This window comes from Caretta caretta, chromosome 8, assembly GCF_965140235.1.
Source record: "Caretta caretta isolate rCarCar2 chromosome 8, rCarCar1.hap1, whole genome shotgun sequence".
NCBI lineage: Eukaryota > Metazoa > Chordata > Testudines > Cheloniidae > Caretta > Caretta caretta.
Window position 1 is genome coordinate 12772629 of NC_134213.1, and position 24986 is coordinate 12797614.

Below are 24986 nucleotides of genomic sequence, written 5' to 3' on the forward strand. Positions count from 1 at the left end.
CGCTTCCGGCGCGCGCTGCATTGTGGGTCAGTGGTAGCCGGGATGGTGGGGGAGGTGGAAGAGGCCGAGGTTCCCGAGCGGTTCCGCTCCTACTCGGAGAACGAGAGGCACTGGCAGGCCCGCCGCGAGTTCATCCTGCGGAACCTGCCCCCGGACTGGGCGGGGGAAGCGCCCTGGCCCGCCGGCCGCATCGACCACCTGCTCTCGCTCTCCATGGTGTGGGCCAACCACCTCTTCCTGGGCTGCAGGTGCGGGCCGCTGACCCCGCCCCAAGTGGGGGGTTGGGAGGGGGGGCAGTGACCCCGCCCCGGCCGCAGGTGCAGGGCTAGTGAGAGTGACCCATCCCGAACCGGTAGAGAGCTGGAGGCAGGTTCCGCTCCCCCCTTCCAAGGGCAACCAGCTCTCCCTGCTGGCAGAAACACCCCCCTGAACCCACTCCCGGGCTCAGGTGGAGAGTCCTTGGGAGAGGTTAGCTGCTCCATCCTGCCTCCCCTATAGGGGAAGGACAAGGAGAGACCCCTGCACACTCCCTTCTCCAGCCATCAACGCGCCTCCTGGGTCTGAACATCTCCGAGCACCCCTTCGCTGCCCAGAAGGGGTGGGCGGGGGGGGGGGTAACTAACGTGTGTGAGCAACCCCCAGGGAAACGCCCACTGAAGACAGCACGAAGGCACTTCAGTTTTACCACATCAAGGCAAACTTGCTGAGATCAGCCCCAGGCGAGGGAGAGTTTATCTTGCTGTAGAACTAAAGCACCTTGTGCCTTCAGTGTGTGTTTACCTCGGAATCGCTCATGCGCATTAGTTGCCTCCAAGAAAAAAAAACCCTACAGGTTTTTTTAGTGGCCCTTGTAGTGTTAAATTGAGTTAATGCCTCTCGGGTTAGTCTAGCTCCAGTGAGAGCATCACATTGCAAAACAACACATTGCAGCACGGAGTGACTGGATTAGCACACAGCTGAGTCAGCACTGCATTATGAGCTCCCGTGTTAGTAGGATCCAAGCTTCAGTATGCATCCACAAGTTGAAAGCACTCCTTAACGTGAGCTGGAGACTTGAGTGTGTGGACAGGAGTTTGGTTAGAGGCAATGCTTGAGTTATATCTTGAGCTAAAACTGCAGGGAAAACTTTTGGTCTAAAAACCATGACCAGCATTGCTGTGTCTGTGTAAGTGTGCAAGAGGTTATGTTATTAAGTTGTATAACTTTGGTTTCAACACTGTGCTGCTGCAGAACTAGTATGCAACACCTGTGCACAAAAACTATATGTATTTAAATTTTGATCGATCCACACAGCTTGAGAGATGCACATTTCAATCAGCTTTATAACTGATCTGAACAGACGTCCTTGCCATACTGAGACATTTGAGGGTTAGTTTTATAATACAGTGCACTGCAGTTTCTTAATGTGGGATTGGTAATTTTTCACAGGCATTTATCTTTATTATAGTTACAGCAAAGACCTTTTAGACAAGGTAACAGAAATGGCTGAGGGGATTGAAGTTGAAGGTGCACCACAGTTTACTACGCGAGATGAAATAATGAAAAAGGTAACTCTTCAGTTTAGAATTTCAGAACTTGCTTTGTGAGGATAATACTATGTCAAATTTCCAGGTTGGTGCAATGTACAGAACCAATAAGTCTCGAGAAAAGTATGCCAAGTACTTTTTCCTAAGAGTTCTGCTTTACTACTCTAAAATCTCTCCTCTCGTTCTTATGCTTCTTACAGCGTTCTTAATAACAACATCCCAGAAGTATATTACACATGGATCAGTTATACGTTGGTGGTGGAGCTACTAGCATATTTGCAACAGTTGCTTTTCAGTTTTAGTTATTAAGGAAATGTTGGTTAAATGTATCTCTACAGTTTATTAAAAAGCATTTTTATTATCCATTCTGCTAATTAGAAACCACTAATTTCATTTTTATGTATTTCTCTGGAAGAATTGTATCACCAGCTTTGCAAGTGCTATGTAATCCAAAAAGTACTGTGATGAGAAGCTAATTCCCAAAGGTTTAAGGCCCCAATCCTGAAACACTAGTGCATATGCTTAACTTTAAGCACGTAAATAGTCCCATTGACTTCAGGAACTATGATGTGCTTAAAGTTAAGCACATATGCCAGTGTTTGCAAGATCAAGGCATTAGTGTGATCTGGTTGGGGTGTGGGTGAGCTGGAATGCTAGTATATCTCCCTTACAACTAGATGAGAAGTAGATCTATAAATGAAAGTACTGTGACAACCAAGTACTAAAACCCCAAAACAAACTAATAAACCTCTGAGCCATAGAAACAGCTGCGTATTGTTTTCAGGCAGAGTTTGAATCACCAAATTTAAATTATGGCTCAGGTTTTTTTAAACTCAATTTAGCTTTTTTTTTTTTTTTTAAGGAAAAGACAAACAAATAAATAACGGTAACATAGCTTCCCACTAGGGGAAACAATTGAAATCGCTCCTCTTTTAGACAACATTTAGAGGCCCTAAGTAGATATGCAGTTGTCCTTCATGTCGATTTTGGAAGCTTTATTTTCCACACTCAAAGCCTATTAATATTGTGACTCTAAATACTTTTGGTGTTGTTAAATGAGGTACTGTAAGAATACAAAAAGTGTTTTCTCAATAATAAAATGGTTCCAAATTGTTGTATTCTGAAAATGGTGGTCATTTTTGGTGGAGATCTCCTGTATTTTTATCATTTTCTAGGATAGCAAACTCCTAAGTGGGCAGTTACTGTGAGATAACTGGGATTTTAAAAGATAGATATAATTTTAATGGCTATGATTTCTTTGTTCTCTTAGTTGTTTGATACTTTTTGGATATATAAGCAGGTGAAGAGAGGATTCTAAATCTTATTAAATGACATTTTTATATGGTCATGCTGAAAATACTTGGGCTTTTATCTCCCAAAGTTGGTTCTGGGCTTTACAGGGAGTTAAATTATAATTTAAAATGCAAATCTAAACAATTTGGATTATTAAAATCTAGTTGCTTGCAAAATCACAAACACAGAGTTTGGTCTTTAAGTGTACGCACGCATACACACAGACAGGTGCACATGGAAGCACTTTTTTTCTTATTTAATGGGGATTAAATAAAACTATTCCTTGAAAACTCTACAAGAAGTTACACAAAACCTACTTTATTACTTCCTAGCGTAAGTCTTGTACTTTATTATGCTAAGGAAATCCTCTAAAGCTAATATAGGTAAAATTCAGTGTGAGTTCTTCATGCTGTTTAAAACAGAATGTAAATTTTCATTCAGTGCCAAAAAATGTTAAGCAGGTTGTTTGTTTTACTTTCTTGGTGGCCGTACTTTTACAATTAGAGAGTGTTACATTCAGAAATGAATAAAGATCAGATCCCACAATTACTTTATTCAGCACTACAGCCAAATTTGAAAATTGCTCTATAGGTTTTGCTATTTTAAATTTAGAACACTCTAACCATTCAAGTAACTGTATTGCTAACTGTTTTGGAGTAAGATTTTATTTTAAGTATTTTGATTATTGCCAGCAGATGTAAACTAAATTTGCTCTGCCTTGTGGATAACAAGAAATAGATACTAGCTGTATTCTACAGAATTTTCTGTTGCAAGATATCAAGTACTCATATCTTCTTTCTACCTAATATTTCACTGGAGTAAAAATTCAAGTATCATTTGCTTTTACTACCATGAGCATTTCCATATTACAAATACATAATTTGTTTTCTCTTTATTTTTAGCATCAGCATTAGTACTTGAGAAGAGGAGGTCTCAAATTGTTGTCATGACACAGGATCAGTTTATGTGGAGGACCCAGTGTTAATTGACCATACTGTTTCTAAAACGACTCCCTATGCTGGACCCTAGGGAAAGGATTTCTTAAAAAACTTTGTGCCATTATGATGATGGATATCCACTTCCAAAGCTTTTTAAAATGAGAGAATCAGGTTTTTAAACTATTTTACAACTCATTGATTCGTAGAGCAAAGAAAAAGATATGATGGACTATATTTTCCTCTCTTATATGAAGACAGGGAAGAGTAATAACTCCCAGAAAAGAGGGGAGGGTGCTGGGGAGCTGCAGCATCCCCTCTTCTGTTTGAGGACAATTCTGTGTAATGACCAATGAGTCCAGTTTAGGATGAGAGGCCACGGGGAATACTTGCCTCAAAGCACACACCCAGTTAGGAAAGCAGGAGCTCACACTTCACTCTCAGTTGAAAGTAAGGGGATGTTATAAGGCTGTTTTGAGCATTGACTAATATTGTTTTTACCCGGGTTTCATTCCGTGTAACGGGAAAGGGAGGGCATGGCACACAAAGAGGCCATTACCCTGCTCTTCCCCTTTTCTGACATGCAACTTAGATGGGTCTATGGTGATGGTAAATGTCCCAGTTAGCTGATTTTCCCCTTTGCATACCTGCATCACTCTTCCCCAGAGTTTCTCTCTACTGCAGGGGAACCCTAGGAGTCTAAAAGTAACACAGAATATTCTCTTTTTAAAAGTCTTTATTTTTAAGTGTTTTATGCCACATTTTTAAAGTCTTTAGAAGGCCTAATAACTGTATCTCCATTCAATCACTGGAATTAAAATTTCAATCATGAAATCTGGATAACTGTCTTTTGATTTTTAGCAATAAAACCATGTTCCTTTCATGTAAAGTGAATTCCCTCTCTCGAAAATTTATTTAGATAAAACATATCTACTGCTGTTCTGTCAGGATCTGATCCAAAGCCCATTGGAATCAAGGGCCCAGAATACTTTAAATTAGTAAACTTCCAAATGAAAAACAGTTGCCATAGATTTGTTCACATGTATCTTGTAATCTCTGGGAAGTGTCAGGGGAAATGCTGAAGATCTCATCTGAACAGAGGCTTAAATAGTGTAAGTGCCAAACTGGTAAGCCGATCAGTTACCAAAAGCATTGCCTCCATTGATAAATTGCCTTTCTGGAAAGTCCATTCCAATCACCATGGAGTTACAGTAGCCATTTCATAAATGAGGTCAAGATCCTTTGTGCTCTGGACCTTAATAGTGCAGCAAGCTCCATGGGTTTTGTGGTACCGCAGACTGGAGATTCTGCAGTAGCTATATTTACATTTAAAACTGAATTAATGTTTTATTGCATTAAATATAAAAATGAATACAATCACTACAGTAACTTGTGTTGTTTTGATATTCAATTTATTTTGTTTGTCCCTGCACAGACAGTACTACAGACTGTACTGACCAATGTATAATTGTATCATAGAAGTAATGGGAAGCTGGAGGATTTTGCGTGTTGGGGCTTTTAAAATCTAGATACGCAAAAGGAGGCAGTTTTGGGATTCTGGAATCAGCACATTCGCTGACTTGTTCTGCTCATTTGATCAGCAGTGAAGTAGTTAGCTGCTGACATTTAAATTATCAGTAGTTTTCAGAGCTAACACCCCACTGACATAAATGAGAATTCAAATTTCATGTTCAGGCTGCCTGCAGACTTGGGAAGACTACATCAGTTTACACAGAGTTACATGGGTATTGGGGTTAGTAGCGCCACTTCTACACAGAATAACTGTTGCTATTGCCAATGTTTTTTCAAACTGATGTTTTAAATCAACACACACAATTACAAAATGCATATTTAAAAGAAAAGTTAATGTCCTGGCCTCACTGATTTCAGTGGAGCTAGGATGTCACCCCCCCTATATCTGAACTTCTGTGTCTAGAGACTGCATGCAAACCTATTGGACTTGAGTCAGTAAAGTGATTGTAAATAGTGAGGGGCAGCTGGTGAGGCTGGACTCTGTAGCCCATGTCCACAAAGTTTGTGCTGGGCTGAAGGAGAGGAAGGATGACATAGTGGTCGAAGCACAGACTTCCAAGTCAGGAAATCCAGGTTGCCATGTGGCACTAGGTAAAATCACTTCCTGTCTCTGTTACAGATTGGGAAACTGAGACACAAATGGGGATAGTACTTGTTTATCTGACAAGGGGATTGTAATGGTTAATTCATTAATGTTTGTAAAGTGCTTTGAGATTCTCTGATGGAAGGTGTGATAACAGTATAAAATATTCTATATTAGAATTTGGTTGAGTAGGGTCAAGCTTCCTTATGGGGAAGGGATAGATCACTGTCTGGGGGTTGTGCTATGCCTTGAGAGAGGGAGGACTGATGACCTAGAGCCTGTAGCTTCTAAAGGTTAAAATCTCTCAAATTTGCTGATACCTTGTACCCTAAGTCTGGGTTTGATGTATTTTTCAGCTGTGTTAAATACAGTTTTGGATAGCAAACTTTCAACTCAATTACGGTGTCATGATTTGCAAGTATTAACCAGACATTTTAGAAGAAGGCTATTTTGTGCTTTTTTGATTTTCATCTGTTTCTCTGAATATGCTTTAGACATTAGCTAATTAAGCTACTCAGTCTGAGGGGATTAAGTGACTTGATCAAGGTCTCAGGATATGCCTACACTTAAACCGCTAGAGTGGCACAACTGCAGCGCTTCAGCGTAGACACTACCTATGCTGATAGGAGGATTTCTCCTTTTGGCATAGGTTATCCACCTCCCAGAGAGGTGGTAGCTAGGTCCATGGAAGAATTCTCTGCGGATACGCTGCCTACACAGGGGGTTAGGCTGGCATAGATATGTCTCTTTTCACACCCCTGAGAGAGACAGCTCTGTTGATATAAGTTCCTGGTGTAGACCAGGGTTCAGAGAGGGCCAGTGTCAAAGCTGGAAACAGAACCCAGATCTGCTGACTCCCAGTCTTGCATTCTTAACACAATAGTTGACATACATATGCTCTTGCATTTATAACATTGCATCAAAATCATGGTATAAGTGGAGGTCCTATTGAAACAATGTAAGAAATGTTAAAATGCTGAGTAGAACAAGCTTTTGGTTTTACCTATTTTGTGAAGGCATAGGTCCCGTCCCCCCCACATCGGGGGCCAAACCAAGAACAGTAGGAACTGATAAACATTTTTCTATTGTGTTTAAGAATCAGATCAGTGTCAAGATAATAGGGAAGCAGGGGCCAGTAGGAATAAAAGAGCCATGGTCTAAAATGAAAAAAAATTCTAGTCAAATTTCAAATCTCCAATGAATGGAAATGTCATTAGCCCCTCCATGGGGCTTTACCAAGCCCTCTTTATACTCATCACCCATGTTTAATATGGCAGTGCTCAGCTGGGTGTAATAAACAGTAGGTTTGGTTTATTAAGATTTACTAGAGTTCCAAGAACGTTTTTCATAATCTGAATGAGCTACCAGCTTCAACTTATGAAGGTATCCCAGGGACAATAAAAGGAAAATGGATAATATATAGCAGAAAACTGCTGCTCTGGCCAACTGCTAACCACACTTGGATGAAATACTGAGGTGTAAAACATGTTTAAAGTGGAAGGAGAACTGCACTCTGAAAAAGCATGCATACCTCTTAAATTAGTTTATTGCAGCTTACTTTGAGTTTCTATACTTAACTAGAGCTGATTTTCAGCCTCTTTGTGCTGTTGTGGCAGCAGAATTCTTCCCTTTGTATCATGTTCTCTCTCTCAAAGCTGGGCAGACAGCAAAAGCTTAAAGTTGCATTAGAAAGGAACAGCTTCAGTTTCTTTTACAATGCCTCTTTTCTGAGCGGAGGTTACACTGAACTGCTTTATGTGCCTAAACTCTGGTTAAGACACTGTAAACGTATTGCATTGTGCCCATATTTTCCAGAAGTTAATGTGGAGCACTGATGATATCCCCTCATACAGTAGCTAACAGTGTGTAGTATCACACCTGTTGTGCACTTGACAGAACGTTAAGGCTGCGGCATTATTTCCTTTGGTTGCCCCTTTAGGGAAGCTGGTTCTCCCATTTGATACGAAAGGTCCAGAGTTCTATTTCTAAAGCTGTACATAGGCAGTTTGTTAATGACTGTGGAGGCTGGGTTTGGCCATAGATCATTGCAAGTGCAACACACATTACGTGCAATGTTTTATTAAGTGGAAGCGATGCAAGAACGCTGACTGACCATCACTGAAAGCTTTTGTAATATGAATGTAAAAAGTCTCCTGAAAATATTTAGTACTGTACAGCTAGTGAATAGGTTTGGCTAATGAGCTACAAACTGTGGCTCTGATCTTGTAACCATTTAGGCACACAAGTAACATTACATGTGTTAATAGTACCAGTGAAGTCACACTATCTAGTGTGTATATACATACTTGCCATGGTGCTGCTTTTATCTACCTTTGAAAATTCAATCCAGCCAGCATTTAAACCTATGGATGCAAAGAATCTATTCTAAAGCATCTGACATTTAGACCACTCAATTATTCCTTTGAAGATATCCTTCTGTATGCATACCTCCTAGAAGGGGGAGCTGTATGTTCAGAACAATTGCAGGATTGGGCCCTAAGTGTTTTACAACAGTTTACTGTGTATGTATTTCCCAATGGCTTTGGGGACTCTCCTAAGGAGTAGCAGCCATCTTACAAAAAGCTGAGTGTGGAAATAAACACACATTTTAATTTGTATCATTGTTTGCACTCACTTTCTTATGAAGTGGCTAGTGTTCTGCTTACCTTTCAGAGTAACAGCCGTGTTAGTCTGTATTTGCAAAAAGAAAAGGAGTACTTGTGGCACCTTAGAGTGAGTAAGGAGAGTGATCACTTTACATAAACTATTACCAGCAGGAGAGTGGGGTGGTGGGAGAGAAAACCTTTTGTAGTGATAATCACCCATTTTTTCATGGTTTGTGTGTATAAAATATCATCTGTATTTTCCACAGTATGCATCCGATGAAGTGAGCTGTAGCTCACGAAAGCTCAAGGTGCCACAAGTACTCTTTTTCTTTCTGCTTACCTTTGAGTTGCAGAACTACATTGAGTGTGTGTGTCCTGGACTTTGGGAACTGAAGACTTTGCTTCCCAAAAATATTCTTCCCTAGATATCCCATACATTTCTGCCTAATTACTCACTCTTGCACCTGGCTTATCAGAACTGAAACCTGCAGCGAGTATATTTATGACTTTTCCACTAGAGGAGGTCAGCATTATTTAACAGTCATGTGACCACCTTTTTAGAAAGTCATGTTTTTTGTAATAATTTTCTATTTTCCCTTTTATTGTGCTTCAGTTGCAATGTAGAAAATTACAGCTGAAAAGTGGTTACTAAAGTTGGTACAGTGAGTTTAGACTAGCAATAGGGAAGGACTTTTAAGTGGAAGGACAAAATTAAAGATCTTCATTCTACATCCTTTCAAATTACTATTCCTTTAAAACAAAATACAGAAAGAAAACACCATCACTGTACTAATGCACAAATCAGAATTCAGAAATATCAATTTCAAGCAACTATGAGCAATGATCTCTCTCAGCCAAGTGTTGAAAGAAATAGTAACTACTCTTAAGCAGATTACAGTAGACAGAGGAGGGGAAGCTCTCACTGCACCAGCCAGAGAGGGGAAGTTGTAATGATCTCTATTTACCCAAGCCACGAAAAGCTGCTGTCCCCACTCAGCACCCTTAAGAATAAGTAAACTGAGGTGCTAGATACTTGTCTTAGGCACATCACCCCATTTCAGCCTTCCCTCATAAAAAATTAGGAGTTCCTTATCTTTCTATCCCTGTCACGACCACTAGAACAGTACTCATTCTCTCACCCCCAAACAGCACCTACCTGCTCTCAGCAACCAACCCATTTTTCCTCCCAGAGCTGATCCAGATTCCGTGTAAGGAAACGTCCAGCCCCCACCTCGCTCACTGCTGCAGACCAGTGCCACCTTTCCCCTGCTACATTGGTGAAAGGAAAGGCATCTCATAGAGAAGGTTGGCTGAGGAGAGGGAGTATCCCCAAGAAGGGGAGGGGAAGGAAGAGTGTGACTCCCTTCAGGCAGGAGGCCTCAGCTAGCCCCTCCTTCCAGCAGAAACAGACCTAGCCTCATCTGTACTACGGTGCCCTAAAGCCCTTCAAATTACCTATTGCTCACATTGCAACCCCATGGGAACTGGCCAGTTTCCTAAGGGTTAAGGATCTGCTTCTGCAACAGCAAACCTCTCCTTCAGGTGATTGTATGAGCAGGCCTAAATTATCTGGCACGTCTGCTAATATAAAAGTGGCTAGAGTGACACTTGTACTTCTATATCTCAGTCCACAAGTACTGCTCATAGCTATGCAATGTTACCAGAACCACAACAAAGACCATGTTTGGAGAGTAGTCAGAAAGTAAAACTACTGTTATATTTGCAATGGGCTAGCGCAAAATCCAACTTCTGTACATTCATCTTTCTTTAATATTCTTGCTTAAATCAGTCCCCTGAGTTACAAAGACTATAAACAATCTGTTTAAGCAGCAGATTGTATCAAGAGCTTCTGGGGATGGAAAATTCAAAACATTCCCATTCCTCAAAGCTGCTCAGTCATTTTAAATAAAAGCATATATTTATCAAGAAGTTGAAATACATAGCGCTAGTCTAAACTTGTGGCTATAGAGGAAAGTAACATTAATAAATTAGTCATCTAAATAGCTCTTATAGTAACATAATGGAACATGTTCTTCAAAAGATTTAAAATTAATATATGCAATCTTAGGAGCTTAGTTTCTAATATCCCTGCTGTACACCACATTCTCCAGAAACAACTGTGCAGAGAACTACCGTCATAGCTGTGTGTTTGAAACAGTAATTTGACAATGTTTTTTCAATGTGGAGATATATCTCAAATTTATCTATGATCAGGTATAAGTCTTCTCTTAACATCCCACAGTTCTGTTATTATTTGTATTACAGTAGCACCGATTGGCTCCAGCCATAGATCTGAGACCTACTGTTCCAGGCCCCATATAAACACAGACACAGTCCCAGCCCTGAAGAGCTTACAGCTTAAGCATAAGATGAGAGACCACAGGCAGATGCACTAGAGAGGAAAGTTCAAGGTAAAAATGAGACAACACAGGTCAGTATAATAAGCAGCAGTCACAGTCAACCAGCTGCCTAACCACTGTCAATTTTTTTATATGCATCACAGAAGAGAATCTGAAGGACAATGAGGTGAACTTCATTAACCATTCTGGATGAATATATTCAATCTATGGTTGGAGGGAGGAAGAGGCACATAATGTTAAGGATGACCAACACAAAGTTATTTTCATTATGTACTGTAATTAGCTGAGCAAGGTGATTCAACTGGATGGCATTTCTCTGTTGGGCATATACTGTTTCAGTTCCAGTTTTGAAATCGAATATCAATACATTCAAAAGTCAGTAAATAGTTCATGAAAAATTATAATACAACTGTTTACTGCAGTAGTGTACCAATAAAGGCAGAGCTTGCTTTTACCGGTCAGCATTTCATAGAGTCTTTTAGTTTCTAACTGGGGCCAAATTAAACTTCTGGTTTTTTCCAAGTGGAGTATTGAGCAATACACTGGCATATATTTACATTGCTCCCTTTATTACACATTCGTACAATGTCTTACAAATTAATCCTTAAAATGCAGTTTGGCAAAGTGATTAATATCAACACCTTTGCTGCGTCGATATCCCGTGTATTTTCAATGTATGCCAAGGGCTTGTCTACATGGGAAAAAGTCCACAGCAGCTGGTGCACACTAGCTATTCTGAACTAACTGCCCCAGTAGACACTCTTACTGCACACTAAAAATGTTTTTGTGCACAGTAGCTTCCTACACTCTGGAAGTTCATTAGGCTAAATTACCCACAGGCATTCAATGCACAATAAGTGTCCACATGGGTAGCTGGTAGGCAATAGCTAGTGTGCTTTAAATTCAAACCCTAGCTTACTTTGCACTTACTTCCCTGTGTAGACAAGTCCTTAGTTTAACGATAAAAATAAGTTTGTGCTGGCTTGTGCATCCTCAGCAAAATTGTTAACTAAGATAGAAATACAGTTTCTTGTCATGCCTTATACTTGTACAACCCCCTTAGAGGCTGCATGGTTGTATGCAGGTAATGGAGGATGGAATCTGAAGTCTAAAGATTGCATGTGTATCACTGGGGACAAAACAGAGCCTGTAAAATCTTTATTACAGATGATGTGATATTACAGGGACCCAACCTAACTTTCCAACTGCAGGGAGAAGTTATTAAAGTGGCAATTAGAAAAACCCCACCTCACTTTAATTGTAAACTAAACAAATTTGATCTTGAGTCTCTGAGAAACAGACACGGAACTAGACAATGTCACTTTTACAGTCATATTTAAAATGTAGTTCGCTGAAATCATCCTGCAGTTTGTTTTCTAGCTGGAATGGGTAGGAGACCCAACTGTATGGCTACAATTAGAAAACAAACATCAAAAATACATCTCAGTAACAGTATGTGATACATGATTGACAAGCATTACCTAAATCTATTAGATAAAATTCAGAAAATTCCATATTCACAATTTAAGAGTAAATATAATAAATAATAATAATAATATCCTATTATGTATCAACTTCTATAATAATACACAAGACCTCTTATTTAGGTATTACTCAATTTTGGATGATCAGAGATCAAGTTATAGTGAACCTATTTCATACGTGTTAATATGAGATGTGAAAGACCTGTGAAGTCATTAATACTTCCCCTGCATGTGACAAGCTATTAAGCATCTTATAGATCTGGGGTAGGCATCCTATGACACATGTGCCAAAGACGGCACGCAAGCTGATTTGCAGTGGCACACTCACTGCCTGGGTCCTGGCCACTGGTCCTGGGGGCTCTGCATTTTAATTTCATTTTAAATGAAGCTTCTTAAACATTTTAAAAACCTTACTTACTTTACATACAACAATAGTTTAGTTATATATTATAGACTTATAGAAAGAGACCTTCTAAAAACGTTAAAATGTATTACTGGCACGTGAAACCTTAAATTAGAGTAAATAAATGAAGACTGGACACACCACTTCTGAAAGGTTGCTGACCCCTATTATAGATGTAACAGTGATACTAATAAAGTTTATATTAGTGAGAAAAAGGATGGCCTAGGGGCCAAAACACAGGGCAGAGTCAGATGATATGGGTTCTGTTTGCAGCTGTGCCACTGACGTGCAGTGTGACTCTGGAGAAGTCACTTATCTGTGCCTCAGTTTCCCAGTCAGTAAAATGAGGCAGATACTTCCTTACCTCATATGCGCGAGAAGACTTACAGGACCAAATTAAGCTCCAGTGTAGGTAAGCATGTCTCCACTGAACACTATTAATGAGTTACACATCACAGCACAGTTTTCCTCATATTTGTAAAGTGCATAATATTAGCATTTATCAAGAGAAAGATTCAACACTTAAAAACTAAGCCCTTTGAAAGAGATACAAAAGAAAGTAACAAAAGAATGTCTTGCACTGAGGTTATGTATTTAACAGTTTTACATGTAATATTTATATATAAAAACTTTAAGTGCTTTTCTCCAATTTAAAAATCTAAAGAATTCAAAAATAAGGCATTCAATATTTGAAAAAGTACAGATTTACAAAATGTGTATATTCTTTCATGAAAACTCCACATCAACATTATACACTTGGGAAAAAAATACAAACAGGATATATTACAAATTTATGTAGCAATAACTTAGTTCATACCATGCAATAAAAAGTACATTAATCAAGATACACAAGCTTTTAAAGTTTCTAAACTGAAGGGCTTAATTTTTTTTGCAAACATGTTGGTATGCAAATCCTTAGAACTTCTGGCACTTAAAATTTCTGGTAGCCTTTCTACTGAGTGTTAAATTGTACCCAATGATCATGAGGAGGAAGATTAACAAAGTAGTCATCTATTATGAATCGTTCCAGCTTTGCTCAACAATAGCTGAAACTCTTTTCTCATATTCACGTTTGTTTTCCTGATAAAGTTGTGCTGCCTGACTGTTTGCAGGACTGTTTGGATTAGGTTCATCAAGCAGAGACTGTGAGAGGACGGGGGAAAGAAAAAAAAAAATGAGATACTTGGACCATTATGTTCTAGATAGTAATTTCATTATTAAAAGGACCACCATGGGGAACAACAGGATGTTGATTCTACAACTAGCTCAAGCCCTATATTCCTGGGGGAATTCTGTGCCACTGCAAAATCAGAATTTTATGTTTCCCACCCCCCACAGAATGGGGCTGCAGAGCTGCTGGATGTCAATAGGGGCTGCTGGACTCTGCAGAGCCCAGCTCTTGAGTGGAGCACCCAGCCTCTTCATTCTCCCTGGGATGGGAGAGGGCCTGGGAGACCTAGGTCTGGCAAAGGGTGAGGAAGACCAGGGCTGCACCTCACCACATACCAGGTGGAACAGTAAAGAAGCTTGGGAGAATAAAGGCTCTGGGGGTGAGGATGTCTAGGTCAGGGGGTGCCTCACCACTGGGGGGAGGAGGGTATCCCACAGCCCCCTCCAGCACCCCCCAACTGGAACTAAGTTGTCATAGGGGTTTCTTTAACTCTCTACTCCTGAGGGAATCTCTTTTGTTATGTGTATTGTTGACACACTTGACAGGTATTTTGAAATCAAATACCAAAATAATTGAAAATGGAGTGATTACATTGTGTTATTTTGACAAACAAAATATGCAGATTTTTACAGAATTTTAAAATATTGTGCACATAATTTTTAATTTTTTGGCACAGAATTCCCACAGAAGTAAGCCTAACATATGAAATAGTTCCATCCTAAATTAATGCAGTCGAAGTAGCTGGATTCCAATAATACTGTCTCTCTAACAATTTCGTAAGCATAACAAAACATAGGCTTCAAAATAAAATAGTTAAAATTTCTCACACACACCCTGGCCTTAAATACATGAACATTACTGACACCCATTGTCCCATCTGGAATAATAATGGTTAGAAAAATGAATCCAAATAAATGACCTCCTATAAGCATTCCCTGTCAGGATTATTTTTATTGCTTAGAAATACAGTGAATATATAGTTCATCAACTAATTAGTCTTTGAAATAAGCTTAAAAGCTCTTGATTACTTTTGAGTACAGTTCATTGGTGTTGATGCTGTCTGTCTATGTCACTGTGTCATTGGTTTTGTGAAGGAGGGTAATCATCATATACTTAGCTTGCTAAAAATTACCTGAATTGAAGTTAAAATAGATGAAACATCATATGTTGGACTCCAGCGATTCTGAAGGATGTCTAAACATATGCTACCATCCGCATAAACTGTAAACAGAACATAGAAATTATTTAAAACTCTGGCCATCTTTAATCTGTTGTGATTAAACACTGCATGAATGGATGCACTATTTATATTGGATATGACAATTCAGTTTCACTAAACATTTTAGGAAGCATGAAAAAGGGAAATAAAGTGGACTTCTGAAAAGAGTATTTCTGTAAGAATCTGTAAGAACCCCAGTTTTATACCTTGTATTTAGGGGAAAATACATAATTTGTTTGCTTTCAGTAACATAAGAGGAGAGGAAGGATGGTCCAGTACTTAGGGCTCTAGCCTGGAATGTGGGAGGTCTGGGTTCAATTCCCTCCTCCATTTGTTTGATCTTGGGCAAGTCACTTAGTCTCTCTGTGACTCAGTCTCCTATCTGTAAACCAGGGATAACAGTATTTCCCTACCTCACAGAGGTGTTGTGAAGATAATTATGTTAAACGATTGTGAGGAACTCATACTATGGTAATAAGGACCATATAAAATACCTAAAAAAGAGATACTGGAATTCTTTATGTTTCACAGTGGGGAGAAAGAAATGATTAGGCAGATTTGAATTTGGGTAGGGGATGCCTACATTTCTCATGGCCCATGTGATGGAAGAATCATCCTGGTGCTACATCTGCCACAGTGCTGAATCAAACTGATGTGATGCCAGCGATCTTCACTCAGTTTTTGCCTAACAGGAGCACTAGTATTCTTGAGCAGCAGAAGTATAATTATACTCCTTTGCTGCTTCTTAGAGAAGGAGGAAAAATACACTTCATCTACCCCTCACACCAAAGGTATGTCTTCACTACCCGCCTGATCAGTGGACAGTGATTGATTCAGCAGGGATCGATTTATCGCATCTAGACTAGGCGCGACAAATCGATCCCTGAGCACTCTCCCGTCGACTCCTGCATTCCAGCGCCACGAGAGGCACAAGCGGAGTCAACGGGAGCGGCAGCAGTCGACTCACCGCGGTGGAGACACCACGGTAAGTCGATCTAAGTACGCTGACTTCAGCTACGTTATTCACGTAGCAGAAGTTGCATAACTTAGATCGATCCCCCCCCCCCACCAGTGTAGACCAGGGCCAAGTGTCTTGTGAAGTGTCTCTGGAGCATGACTGGAGAAGCACTAAGGACCCAGTCCTGCTCCCAGTGAAGTTAATATTCCTGCTAACTTGAATTGGTGCAGGATTGTGACACACATGCACACATAAAGCAAGTGTAATCCTGATGAAAAAGGGGAACAGAGAAAAAACAAACAAAAACAAACTAAGAGCAAAGGAGAGATGCACACAGAGGAAGTCACAACTCAGGCTATGTTTACACAACAGATCGACGCTCCGGCGATCAGTGCGCCAGGGGTCGATTTAGCGGGTCTAGTGAAGACCTGTTAAATCGACAGCAGAATGCTCTCCAGTCGACCCCAGTACTCCACTGGGAATGAGAGGAGTAAGGTAAATCAACGGGAGAATGTATCCTGTCAACCCAGCACAGTAGACACCGCAGTAAGTCGACCTAAGCTACAGTGACTCCAGCTATGTTATTCATGTAGCTGGAATTGCGTAACTTAGGTCAACTTACCATGGTAGCATAGACATAGCCTCAGGTAGCTAGTGACAGGTATTAGGGTCTGAATTCAGTCCCTTGCTGCTTAGGCCAGCAATACTTCAGAAGTAGTACATTCAGTTTTTAGGAGCATGACTATATCGTTCTAGCAGGCTGCAAGACCAGCATTGGTAAGCTTTGTAAAAAATAAAAATAAAAAATACACCAAGGTCTCCTCTGCCAAACAGAAGACTGCCACTATTCAACACAGGTAGGTGCAGTGGAACAAGGAAGTAAAAAGGACTATCCAAAAGACCTTCCTCAAAATGAAGGAGCAGAAGGAAAAAAATTAAGTGTTTGACTTTAGTGAGAGCAGGAGACAAGTGACCCAGAAATAAAGCATCTTGCTTAAATGGAAAGTTCCTAGAAACCTACATTGGCTATAAGACAGTAGGATATCAATAGTGTTCCAAGATATTTCATTTCCACACTGACTAATATTTGCATTAGCTAAGAAGACTACACAATGATTACAGAATGCAGGAGTAGCTTCTTCTAATTAACTTTCCTGGCATCGGGATTTTTACTGAACATCTGATATACTGTACATCTACTTTGAAAAAAAATGTTAAACACTGCTGAGCTTCACAGGCTGTGATATCACACTATCCTATTCTATATTTGTTTTGGCTAAAAAAGTATGAATACTCACCATTTGGATGAAACATTTTTGATAAAAACCTAACAGTGGGAGGCTTATTTGGATATTCTTCTGAAAATTCTATTATTAGTTTAAAAGTACCTGTCCAAAAAAGCAAACATACAAACATCATGTAACTATAATTGTATCAAAATATCTTTGTGAACACTTGACAACGTACTATTTATATTTCAAATGCCAATAAAACTGACACATATTGCTATGAACAAAAATAGCATCAGCATCTTTGTAAAATTTAGATAAGCCTACTCAATACACAGAAAAGCAACTATTTAAATAGAGTACAACTTCAGTTATCTAAAAATCGTAACTGACGCTTAGTTCAGACCACTGGAGGATTTTCTATGTAATTACCAGATGCTGAGGAGGTGACACTGCATTTGGATAACAGGAAGTTTTTGGACAACTATGTGTGTCCAATAGTTAAAAAAATAAAAAGAGCGAGCGAGCCAACGTTAATCTGCCATTTTATTCAGCCAAAGTTTCCAAATGGTTCCTGTTTTGACAGTTTTGGGGATTCAGTGGATCAGAAGATAGAGTTTTCCTGCCTTGATCAAACACTTCTAAAGAAGAATTTTTTTAAAGGAGAACTACTGAATTTCTATGGACACCATTAATAAACAATTTAAAAATAACCACTATCACCACCCACTAGCTATTTTAGTCTCTTCAGTTGGCCTGACCTTCCAGTGCTTAGTCATTGAAATCTATAGGAGTTTGATCTAAAAATGGACTATGGCTGAGCCCAGTACATGAAAAGATGGATTTTTATAAGAAATGGCTTCAACCTTTAAAACTTGAGACTGATTTACTGAAAAATATTTATTAAGGACCAGTGAATATATATGCCACATATCACCAATTCCAACCAATTTCCATCCACTTCTACCCAACCTCTCCCTTCACCCCCCCCAAAGAAAATAACCCCACTAAGCTATTTTCTCACTTACAAGAAAACTAGAAAGCCCCCTTCTTAATGACCACTTCTTGCAGATCATTGCAATGAGTTTCTGACAAATAATTCTTTAACTGACACCCACCCCGCTTTCTGCATATACAGTAGACATTACACTTATACAGTTCTTTCGTGTTTGTTTACAATCTGATCTTTTTCATTAAGCGATCAATTCAAGGTTATTTCCTCTTGCTCTTAAATGAAAACAACACAAAGGTGAATCAGAATCATGTGCTAAAGACAAAGCCCTATATAACCAGAGAGCATGAAAACTCTTTGGGATTAGGCATAAGATGTATGAAACAGTCTGATGGTATTAGCCTTCAGCATCTCCTACTGAACATTCCACTCTCCCTGTATATAAACACTTCTAGATATGGCCACTGCTTCACAGGTTTACAGTTACTCATCAACCACTCTAAAGACAAGACAACGCACTGGCACTAGTTTTGGTCAAAATACTGTCGTGTCCGTTAGATAGCAAGCCCTTACCAACTCACATTGTTTGTTGGCTTGTTTTTTCTATTTCAAAATTAAGCTCTGTGTGTATTATGGCTAAAAAAACAAAACAAAACACGAACAAACACACACACACACCCCCAACATTTTATATATAGGAAATATAAAAATCCTTCCTAAAAGTAATGCTGGGGCCATTTACAAAAGAAGAAGAGAATAAAAAAAATTAGCTACCTACCATCCTCAAAAGGGGTACCTTCTGGCCTAGAAATAAAAAATACAAATATAAATATATTATCTACTTTTACACAGGCATCCACACCTCCCCCATCCTTTCAAATCAGAAATAGAGGCAAAAATGAAAAAAGGAAAGGGGGGAGAAAGGGGTAAATAATTAAGATGTAATTCTTTGATATTTCCCAGGATACCCAAAGTATTCTCCTACTAAACTGGTAACTTTGTAAGAAATCAAATTTCTGGATTAAGAACTATTGATCCAGGACAATAACTGTATTTCATAAAATGGGGATGACCAGAATCAATGGGCAGATTCAGATTCCACTAAAACTGCAATAAGGTCACTAACAAAGTACTAGGATTTATGATAAAAGACCGAATTGGTTCCCAATCCATGAGATACCTAATGTAACTAGACAAGTTCTGCCCACAGAATTGTATTGTAAACCAATCTGGTCACTGCTAACACATCTAAATTTATCTGCAAAGGGCATGGAATTCTTATGTGCTTCTCAGGGGGAATCTTGCCTTTTCTTGTTTTCCTACCCAATCTTCAACATAACCATCTCCTTGCTTTCACTATGAATTGATACAAAATTTTAAAAAGACAAGAAAATGTACATTATAAGGCTACATCAGGACAAAAATGTAGCTGCTTTTCTTGTGTGCTCTACCGTGCCTCAGTATTCAAGGCTATAGACCATACAAACCTCTTTCCTCATAAACATATACTTACTAATTTTTGCCAGTTTGTCTCATACTCAGCATTTTGACTTAGTACACGCACATAGTCTCAAGCGTTTTCACAGAATCAGCCATTATCTAACTTATATTTAACGATTTAGTATTATCTTCTCTGCAGTGAGCAAAAGTCTTCTCTTACCCAAATATAACTGCATTCCATTGCATAATGTTATTCTCAGATGGTGCACCACTGACACCCACAGGAGGGTCTTCTTGCAATCTAACAATTAAAAAATTAGAATATGGAAAGATATACATGTTAAAATTATATATATAATTATATATATATATACACACACACACACAAGCAAAACAGGATAATACTCAGAAATGTGTCAGCATATCCAGAGTTTGTACTCATTTCTCCTTCTAGACTAGAGAATTCAGGCTGTGGTTTAGAACACAAACTACATACTTCAGTGTTATATGCACATTAAATATCCCAGAGACAGAAGCCCACCAAGGGATGCAGATCAGGATTTTCTCTTCAAATATTTTGTCAATATATAAAGACAGATCAGCACTAAATAAATAAGTGAAGTATATGTTTCATCATGCATGGAACACAGCATCAAATACAAGAGCAGTTATGAAACATCTTGTACATCTGGTTTAAAATACCACATAGCAAATGATGAAATGAGCATTCAGAACAACACCCGCTGGCTACAGTCCTGAAGAGAAAATGATTATAACCACAAATTGACACATCTAAACTGTAACTGTTGTGGAAACCAACCAATTATATTTGTGTGATGCACACAGATGCACACACTGGAACCAAGTAGAAGGGAACACACATCAGGTTTTTCTTATGTTTTTGATACTATATGGACCACATTTTGCCAGGCCACACAGGCCTATTTTGGCTAGTAACCTGTTCTCTCAGCATGCTCAGTTCAGACAACTTAAATGTCAACAGCATGAGCTACCTACCACTTTGGCCAGGACAAAACGGAATGTCACTTTTTCCTACCTGATAGCCAGATTGCATGCCAAGCCCTAAGCATTAATCTCTATAAATGCACTTCAGAGATAGGTTTGGCATTTAAATCAGGACAACGTTTCACACACTGCACTGTGGGGAGGTCTTTAACTACAGAGAATTTGTGGAGTGGTGTGGCCTGAACTGGAAACTTAACTTGTTTGAACAGAGTCCAGAGATATTTAAGAGCTAGGAACAATATGGTATTTATAGCATTCACATTCCTTTTCTACAAGCAAAACTAAAAGTTGTAATTAAATTAATATTTCTCTGTAATTTTATTCAAAGAGAAGACAAAAATCAGTATTCATGTATGTAATCTCTCAAATTCCTCTCTCATCACCACCTTGTTAGTCACTGTACCAAGTTTACATTCCAACAGTAATCAGACTTCATAGCCGCACAGGTAAGCTGAATGGTCCTGGCTGCTATGTCACCCTAAAAGAAGCAGGAAACAAAACAATATATTCCCCACCCACTTAAGTTAAGACTCGGACATTTTAAAGATATGTGATCTCAATTTCCAGGCATAAGATGAATAGATGACATGTCTGATAGATTCCATTCCATGTTTTAATGTATTTATTTAGATACATTTTCCCCTCATATGTAAAATCTCCACTTCACCTCCAATTTTAACAATAAATAAATAGATGGAAGCAGTGATTTTTTATCTAACAGCTATTCCTTTTACTGGTATCATAATTACTTTAATTTTTACCATCTACATGACCCACTACAAGCAAAAAGATTTAATATCCTATTTTCATTTAACGGGAACTAAAAAATGTTATGCTCAAATAATGCAATATCCAGATGTAATGGGTGAGTTAAGTAGCATCTAAGGCTCAGCTCAGAGGTTCCTAGCTTTGTAGGTTCAAATCAAGCTTTTAATATTGTATTACAAGGTTGTGTGAAGCTACAAATGCATATGATACACATATGACCATGGTTTATGGATGTAATATTGTGGTACCAGCAAATACACCTATACCTAAAAAGGAACACTATTAAAGTAGACTCATTTCCAATAATTTATCAGCCACATTAATTCATATCATGTTGAAACAAAGCATACAATTTAAAGCCCATAACAATTTGCTTTTAAAAGGCTTTTCTACATGCATAACAGATGTTGTACATAACATATGTAATTAAATGACAAACTGGAACAGTTGTTCCAGAGTCTCTGTAGTTCAGCACTTACCATTTTTTAAACAGAATATACCTATTTTTTTCACTAATGTACAGAAAAAGGTCCTTGTTTACAAACATTTTAAAATAATGTGTGACTGAAACTATCAACCAGAATCGCATATACATGAGTCCAGAAGTGTTTAGTAGTTCTGTGTGCTCATCTTGAGACAAGTCAGAGGTGCCAACAACCTATTGATTTTATTCACTTCCGCTGGAGTTGTGGATCTTCAGCACTGGGAGGATGGGGGCAAGGAGGGTGGAAAACCACCAAGCAAAGTACCTCAAGACAGGTACCCAAAAACAGAGGCTCAAAAAAAATGAGGGAACATCTCTGAAAATGTTCGCTTTATTCACTAAGCATTTCACTTCTACACCCATAAAAAAGTTACAAAAAACAACTAGAGAATGTTGATGTGTGATCTCCAGAGGTGTTTAAAAAAAATCTTAACTCGTTGAATAATGAACATATATACAAGCATTTGACACCTGCATAAATATTTACAGGCTCAATATTCCCTCCTCTGTCAAGTTCCAGCCTGAAGCAAAGATTGACATCATACAGCTAATTCCCTTAAATTACAGTGGTTCTTAACCTTTACTGCAGCCTGCACCCCTTTGGTTCTCAAAATATGTTCTCGCACCCCTTATCAAAAATCATTGAAGTAGGTCAGTTCTTTAAACCTAGATATATTTTTGTTTGTATATTACAGTAATCGTTAAAAAAAAGTATAATGTTAATAAATACATAGGTTTGATGAAACAAAGTAGTTGTACTTACATGCCTGTGCTTAATTTGTGTTTTCGATGATTTACCTTTTAAAAAAATCTGGCATGTCTCGCACCCCCAGAAAGGGCATCTTGCACCCCCATGGGTGTGTGCACCCCAGGTGAAGAACCACTGAATTAGAGGGTTATTGCATCATGGAATCTCTGCTATAATCAGAATGTACTGCTGTAAACATTGTAACTGAGTGTTTGGTCTATACACAGTGGCTTTTGGGAATAATACAGGTTTCCTAACAGAACCAAGGCAATACAATCAAAGGTTCTTTGGACATTTCTCATGCAAGCAGTTGACAGAGAAAGGAGAGTGGCCATTGTTTTAAAGACATAAGCACAGACTTTTATCCTTAGATGCCTCCAGATGTCAGCATACAGTAAGAAGCAGAGAGCTTTGGAGGAAGTAACCCTAAACAAAAACAAAAGCAGCCTCCTTCCTACAGAGGCAGAGATTCAACTAATCCCTTTAGTGGGGCAGGATATCTTAACTTTCTTTCCAAGAGGTGCGTGTAGGAACAGCATTTACCATATAGACCCAAACTTGCTCGGCATCTCTGTCCCAAGGAGTACGGGGGGAAAAGACTGCTGGTCCTGTAGTCTTCACCCCAGTAACAGAGCTTTGACAAACCAGCATTCTGCCCTCTTACCAGCATTAAGAGAGGTTTTTGCATTCCTTGAGAGCAGACAATCCAGAAAGCAAAAAGGTTGTTTCTGTGTTATTAAGTCTCCCTTTCAAAGAACAGTCCAGCATGGGGGAGGAGAAAGGGGACAAAGATAAATAAAGCGGATTAAATCCTGAACATGGAGAAGCCCTTTACTGGTGCACAGACTTGATGCATTGGAGAATTTAAGGGATTCAGTGTAGTCCAGTGAACAAGGCTCTAGACTGGGAGTCAGCAGACTGGATTCTATCTCTAGCTCTGTTACTGACTTTGGGCAAGTCACTTCACTTCTCTGGGCCTCAGTTTCCCCATGTACAACACAGACGGCAATACCTACCTGTCCTTTGAGCTCAGTGGCTGGAGAGGGCTGTACAAGAGCCAAGTGTCACTACTGGACTCCAGACCATGGCAGGCCGATTCTGAGGCAGACACCCGAGACACCTGACAGGGCTGCCTGCCCCCTGCTTTACACCTTGGCAACAACGCCCCCACAGCTCGCCAGGCCCCGAGGCCTTGTGGCTTTGACTGGGCAGCTCCTGTAAGCCAGCCTCGGGCGGGCGGCCGCCCCTGGGCCTGACCCCCCAGCTCCCAGCGCCGCCCCCAACCCAGCAGCGGGGTGGGAAAGGAAAGGGGAACCCGCTGCGCTTCCTCCCCCAAGCCAGGGAGCGCCCACAGCTGCTCCCAGCCCGCAGCAGCAAGGGGCTAGCTGCCGGGTAGCCCGCCGAGCCCCACAGGTACGCGGCCCTGCGGTGGGGCTGCCGGGGGGCTCCTGCCCCGCTCCCCACGCCTGTTACACGCAGGGCATGGCGGGACGCCAAGGAGACCCACGGGGGGGGGCATGAGGAGAGCCCCTGTGCTCCCTCAGGAGGGCACGACCCCGGCACGCACCCCCCGCCCAGGGAGCCCCAGCCCAGGCGAGACGCTCACCTCTTGAAGTCCCTCATGAGCCTCCGCCTGGCCGGAGTGGACATGATCCTCTCTGGGAAAAGAGTCCCTGTCCCCAGGAGCCTCAGCACCGCTCACAGCGCGGCGGTCTCCCTCCCCAGCCCGCGGCGGCGGCACAAACAACCCTGCAATGGCGTCTCCCTCCGCCTGGGGGAGGGAAAGTCACAGGCCCCCCTCTGCGGCCGTACCACTACCTCTGGTGGGGAGAGCGTCTGCGCGTCCGCCCTCAGAACGTACCACTGCGCCTGCCGGGAGGGGGAAGAGAGATTCCTGCCTGAGAACGTACCGCTGCGCCTGCCGCCGTGGGGGTGGGGGGGCGAGCGGCCGACGTTCTAGTCTCAGAACGTGCCGCGGCGCGGAGGAGGCACGTGGCTCGCCAGCGAATCTCTTCGCGAGCCCAGCCCGGCTGGCAGGGAGCTGCCCTGCAGGCAGGAGAACGCCCCGAAGGCACAACTCAGCGTCTAACAGGTTCCCAGTGCTTCAAAAAACGTATAACTACTACACACAAGCAGAGGTGCTGGTGGAGCTAGCGGTGCTGCTGCACTGCCTGGCTTGAAGTGGTTCCCATCATATAGAGGGTTTACTGTTTGGTTCAATGGCTCTCAGTGCCCCCCATTATACAAATTGTCCCAGCAGGGCTGCAC

The 24986-nt window shown here is 40.5% G+C and overlaps 2 protein-coding genes across 5 annotated transcripts; one reads left to right on the forward strand and one right to left on the reverse strand.

The window, feature by feature from the left end:
* CDKN2AIPNL (CDKN2A interacting protein N-terminal like) lies at positions 1 to 11295 on the forward strand. Of its 4 annotated transcripts, XR_007358100.2 has the most exons (4): positions 2 to 248; positions 1448 to 1547; positions 10742 to 10887; positions 10980 to 11295. XR_007358100.2 is itself a non-coding variant. In XM_048861865.2 (3 exons), exons 1-3 carry the CDS (start codon positions 43 to 45, stop codon positions 1733 to 1735), a joined length of 315 nt encoding a protein of 104 aa, XP_048717822.1. In that variant the 5' UTR covers positions 1 to 42; the 3' UTR covers positions 1736 to 3671. The 4 variants fall into 4 exon arrangements, 3 of the variants coding, with proteins under 3 accessions (XP_048717822.1, XP_048717823.1, XP_048717821.1); XM_048861865.2 differs by lacking the exons at positions 10742 to 10887; positions 10980 to 11295 and adding an exon at positions 1727 to 3671 and having other exon boundaries at positions 1 to 248; XM_048861866.2 differs by having other exon boundaries at positions 10742 to 11295.
* On the reverse strand, positions 5145 to 24536 carry UBE2B (ubiquitin conjugating enzyme E2 B). Its single transcript, XM_048861862.2, has 6 exons — positions 24325 to 24536; positions 19913 to 19993; positions 19031 to 19056; positions 17370 to 17459; positions 15027 to 15115; positions 5145 to 13866 (listed from the first exon to the last, which is right to left on the reverse strand). The coding sequence occupies exons 1-6, from the start codon at positions 24366 to 24368 to the stop codon at positions 13738 to 13740; spliced, it is 459 nt and encodes a 152-aa protein (XP_048717819.1). The 5' UTR covers positions 24369 to 24536; the 3' UTR covers positions 5145 to 13737.
* Between the last annotated feature and the right edge of the window lie 450 nt (positions 24537 to 24986).

What these genes read in the sequence shown, in the direction of transcription:
- UBE2B (XM_048861862.2), bottom strand. Translation starts at nt 24,368, where the DNA reads ATGTCCACTCCGGCCAGGCGGAGGCTCATGAGGGACTTCAAGAG. An exon ending in CTCATGAGGGACTTCAAGAG is followed by an intron (nt 19,994 to 24,324) that starts GTGAGCGTCTCG and finishes TTTAATTGTTAG; the next exon opens with ATTGCAAGAAGACCCTCCTG. An exon ending in AGGTACCCCTTTTGAGGATG is followed by an intron (nt 17,460 to 19,030) that starts GTAGGTAGCTAA and finishes TTTTTTGGACAG; the next exon opens with GTACTTTTAAACTAATAATA.
- CDKN2AIPNL (XM_048861864.2), top strand. Translation starts at nt 43, where the DNA reads ATGGTGGGGGAGGTGGAAGAGGCCGAGGTTCCCGAGCGGTTCCGCTCC. An exon ending in CACCTCTTCCTGGGCTGCAG is followed by an intron (nt 249 to 1,447) that starts GTGCGGGCCGCT and finishes TCTTTATTATAG; the next exon opens with TTACAGCAAAGACCTTTTAG.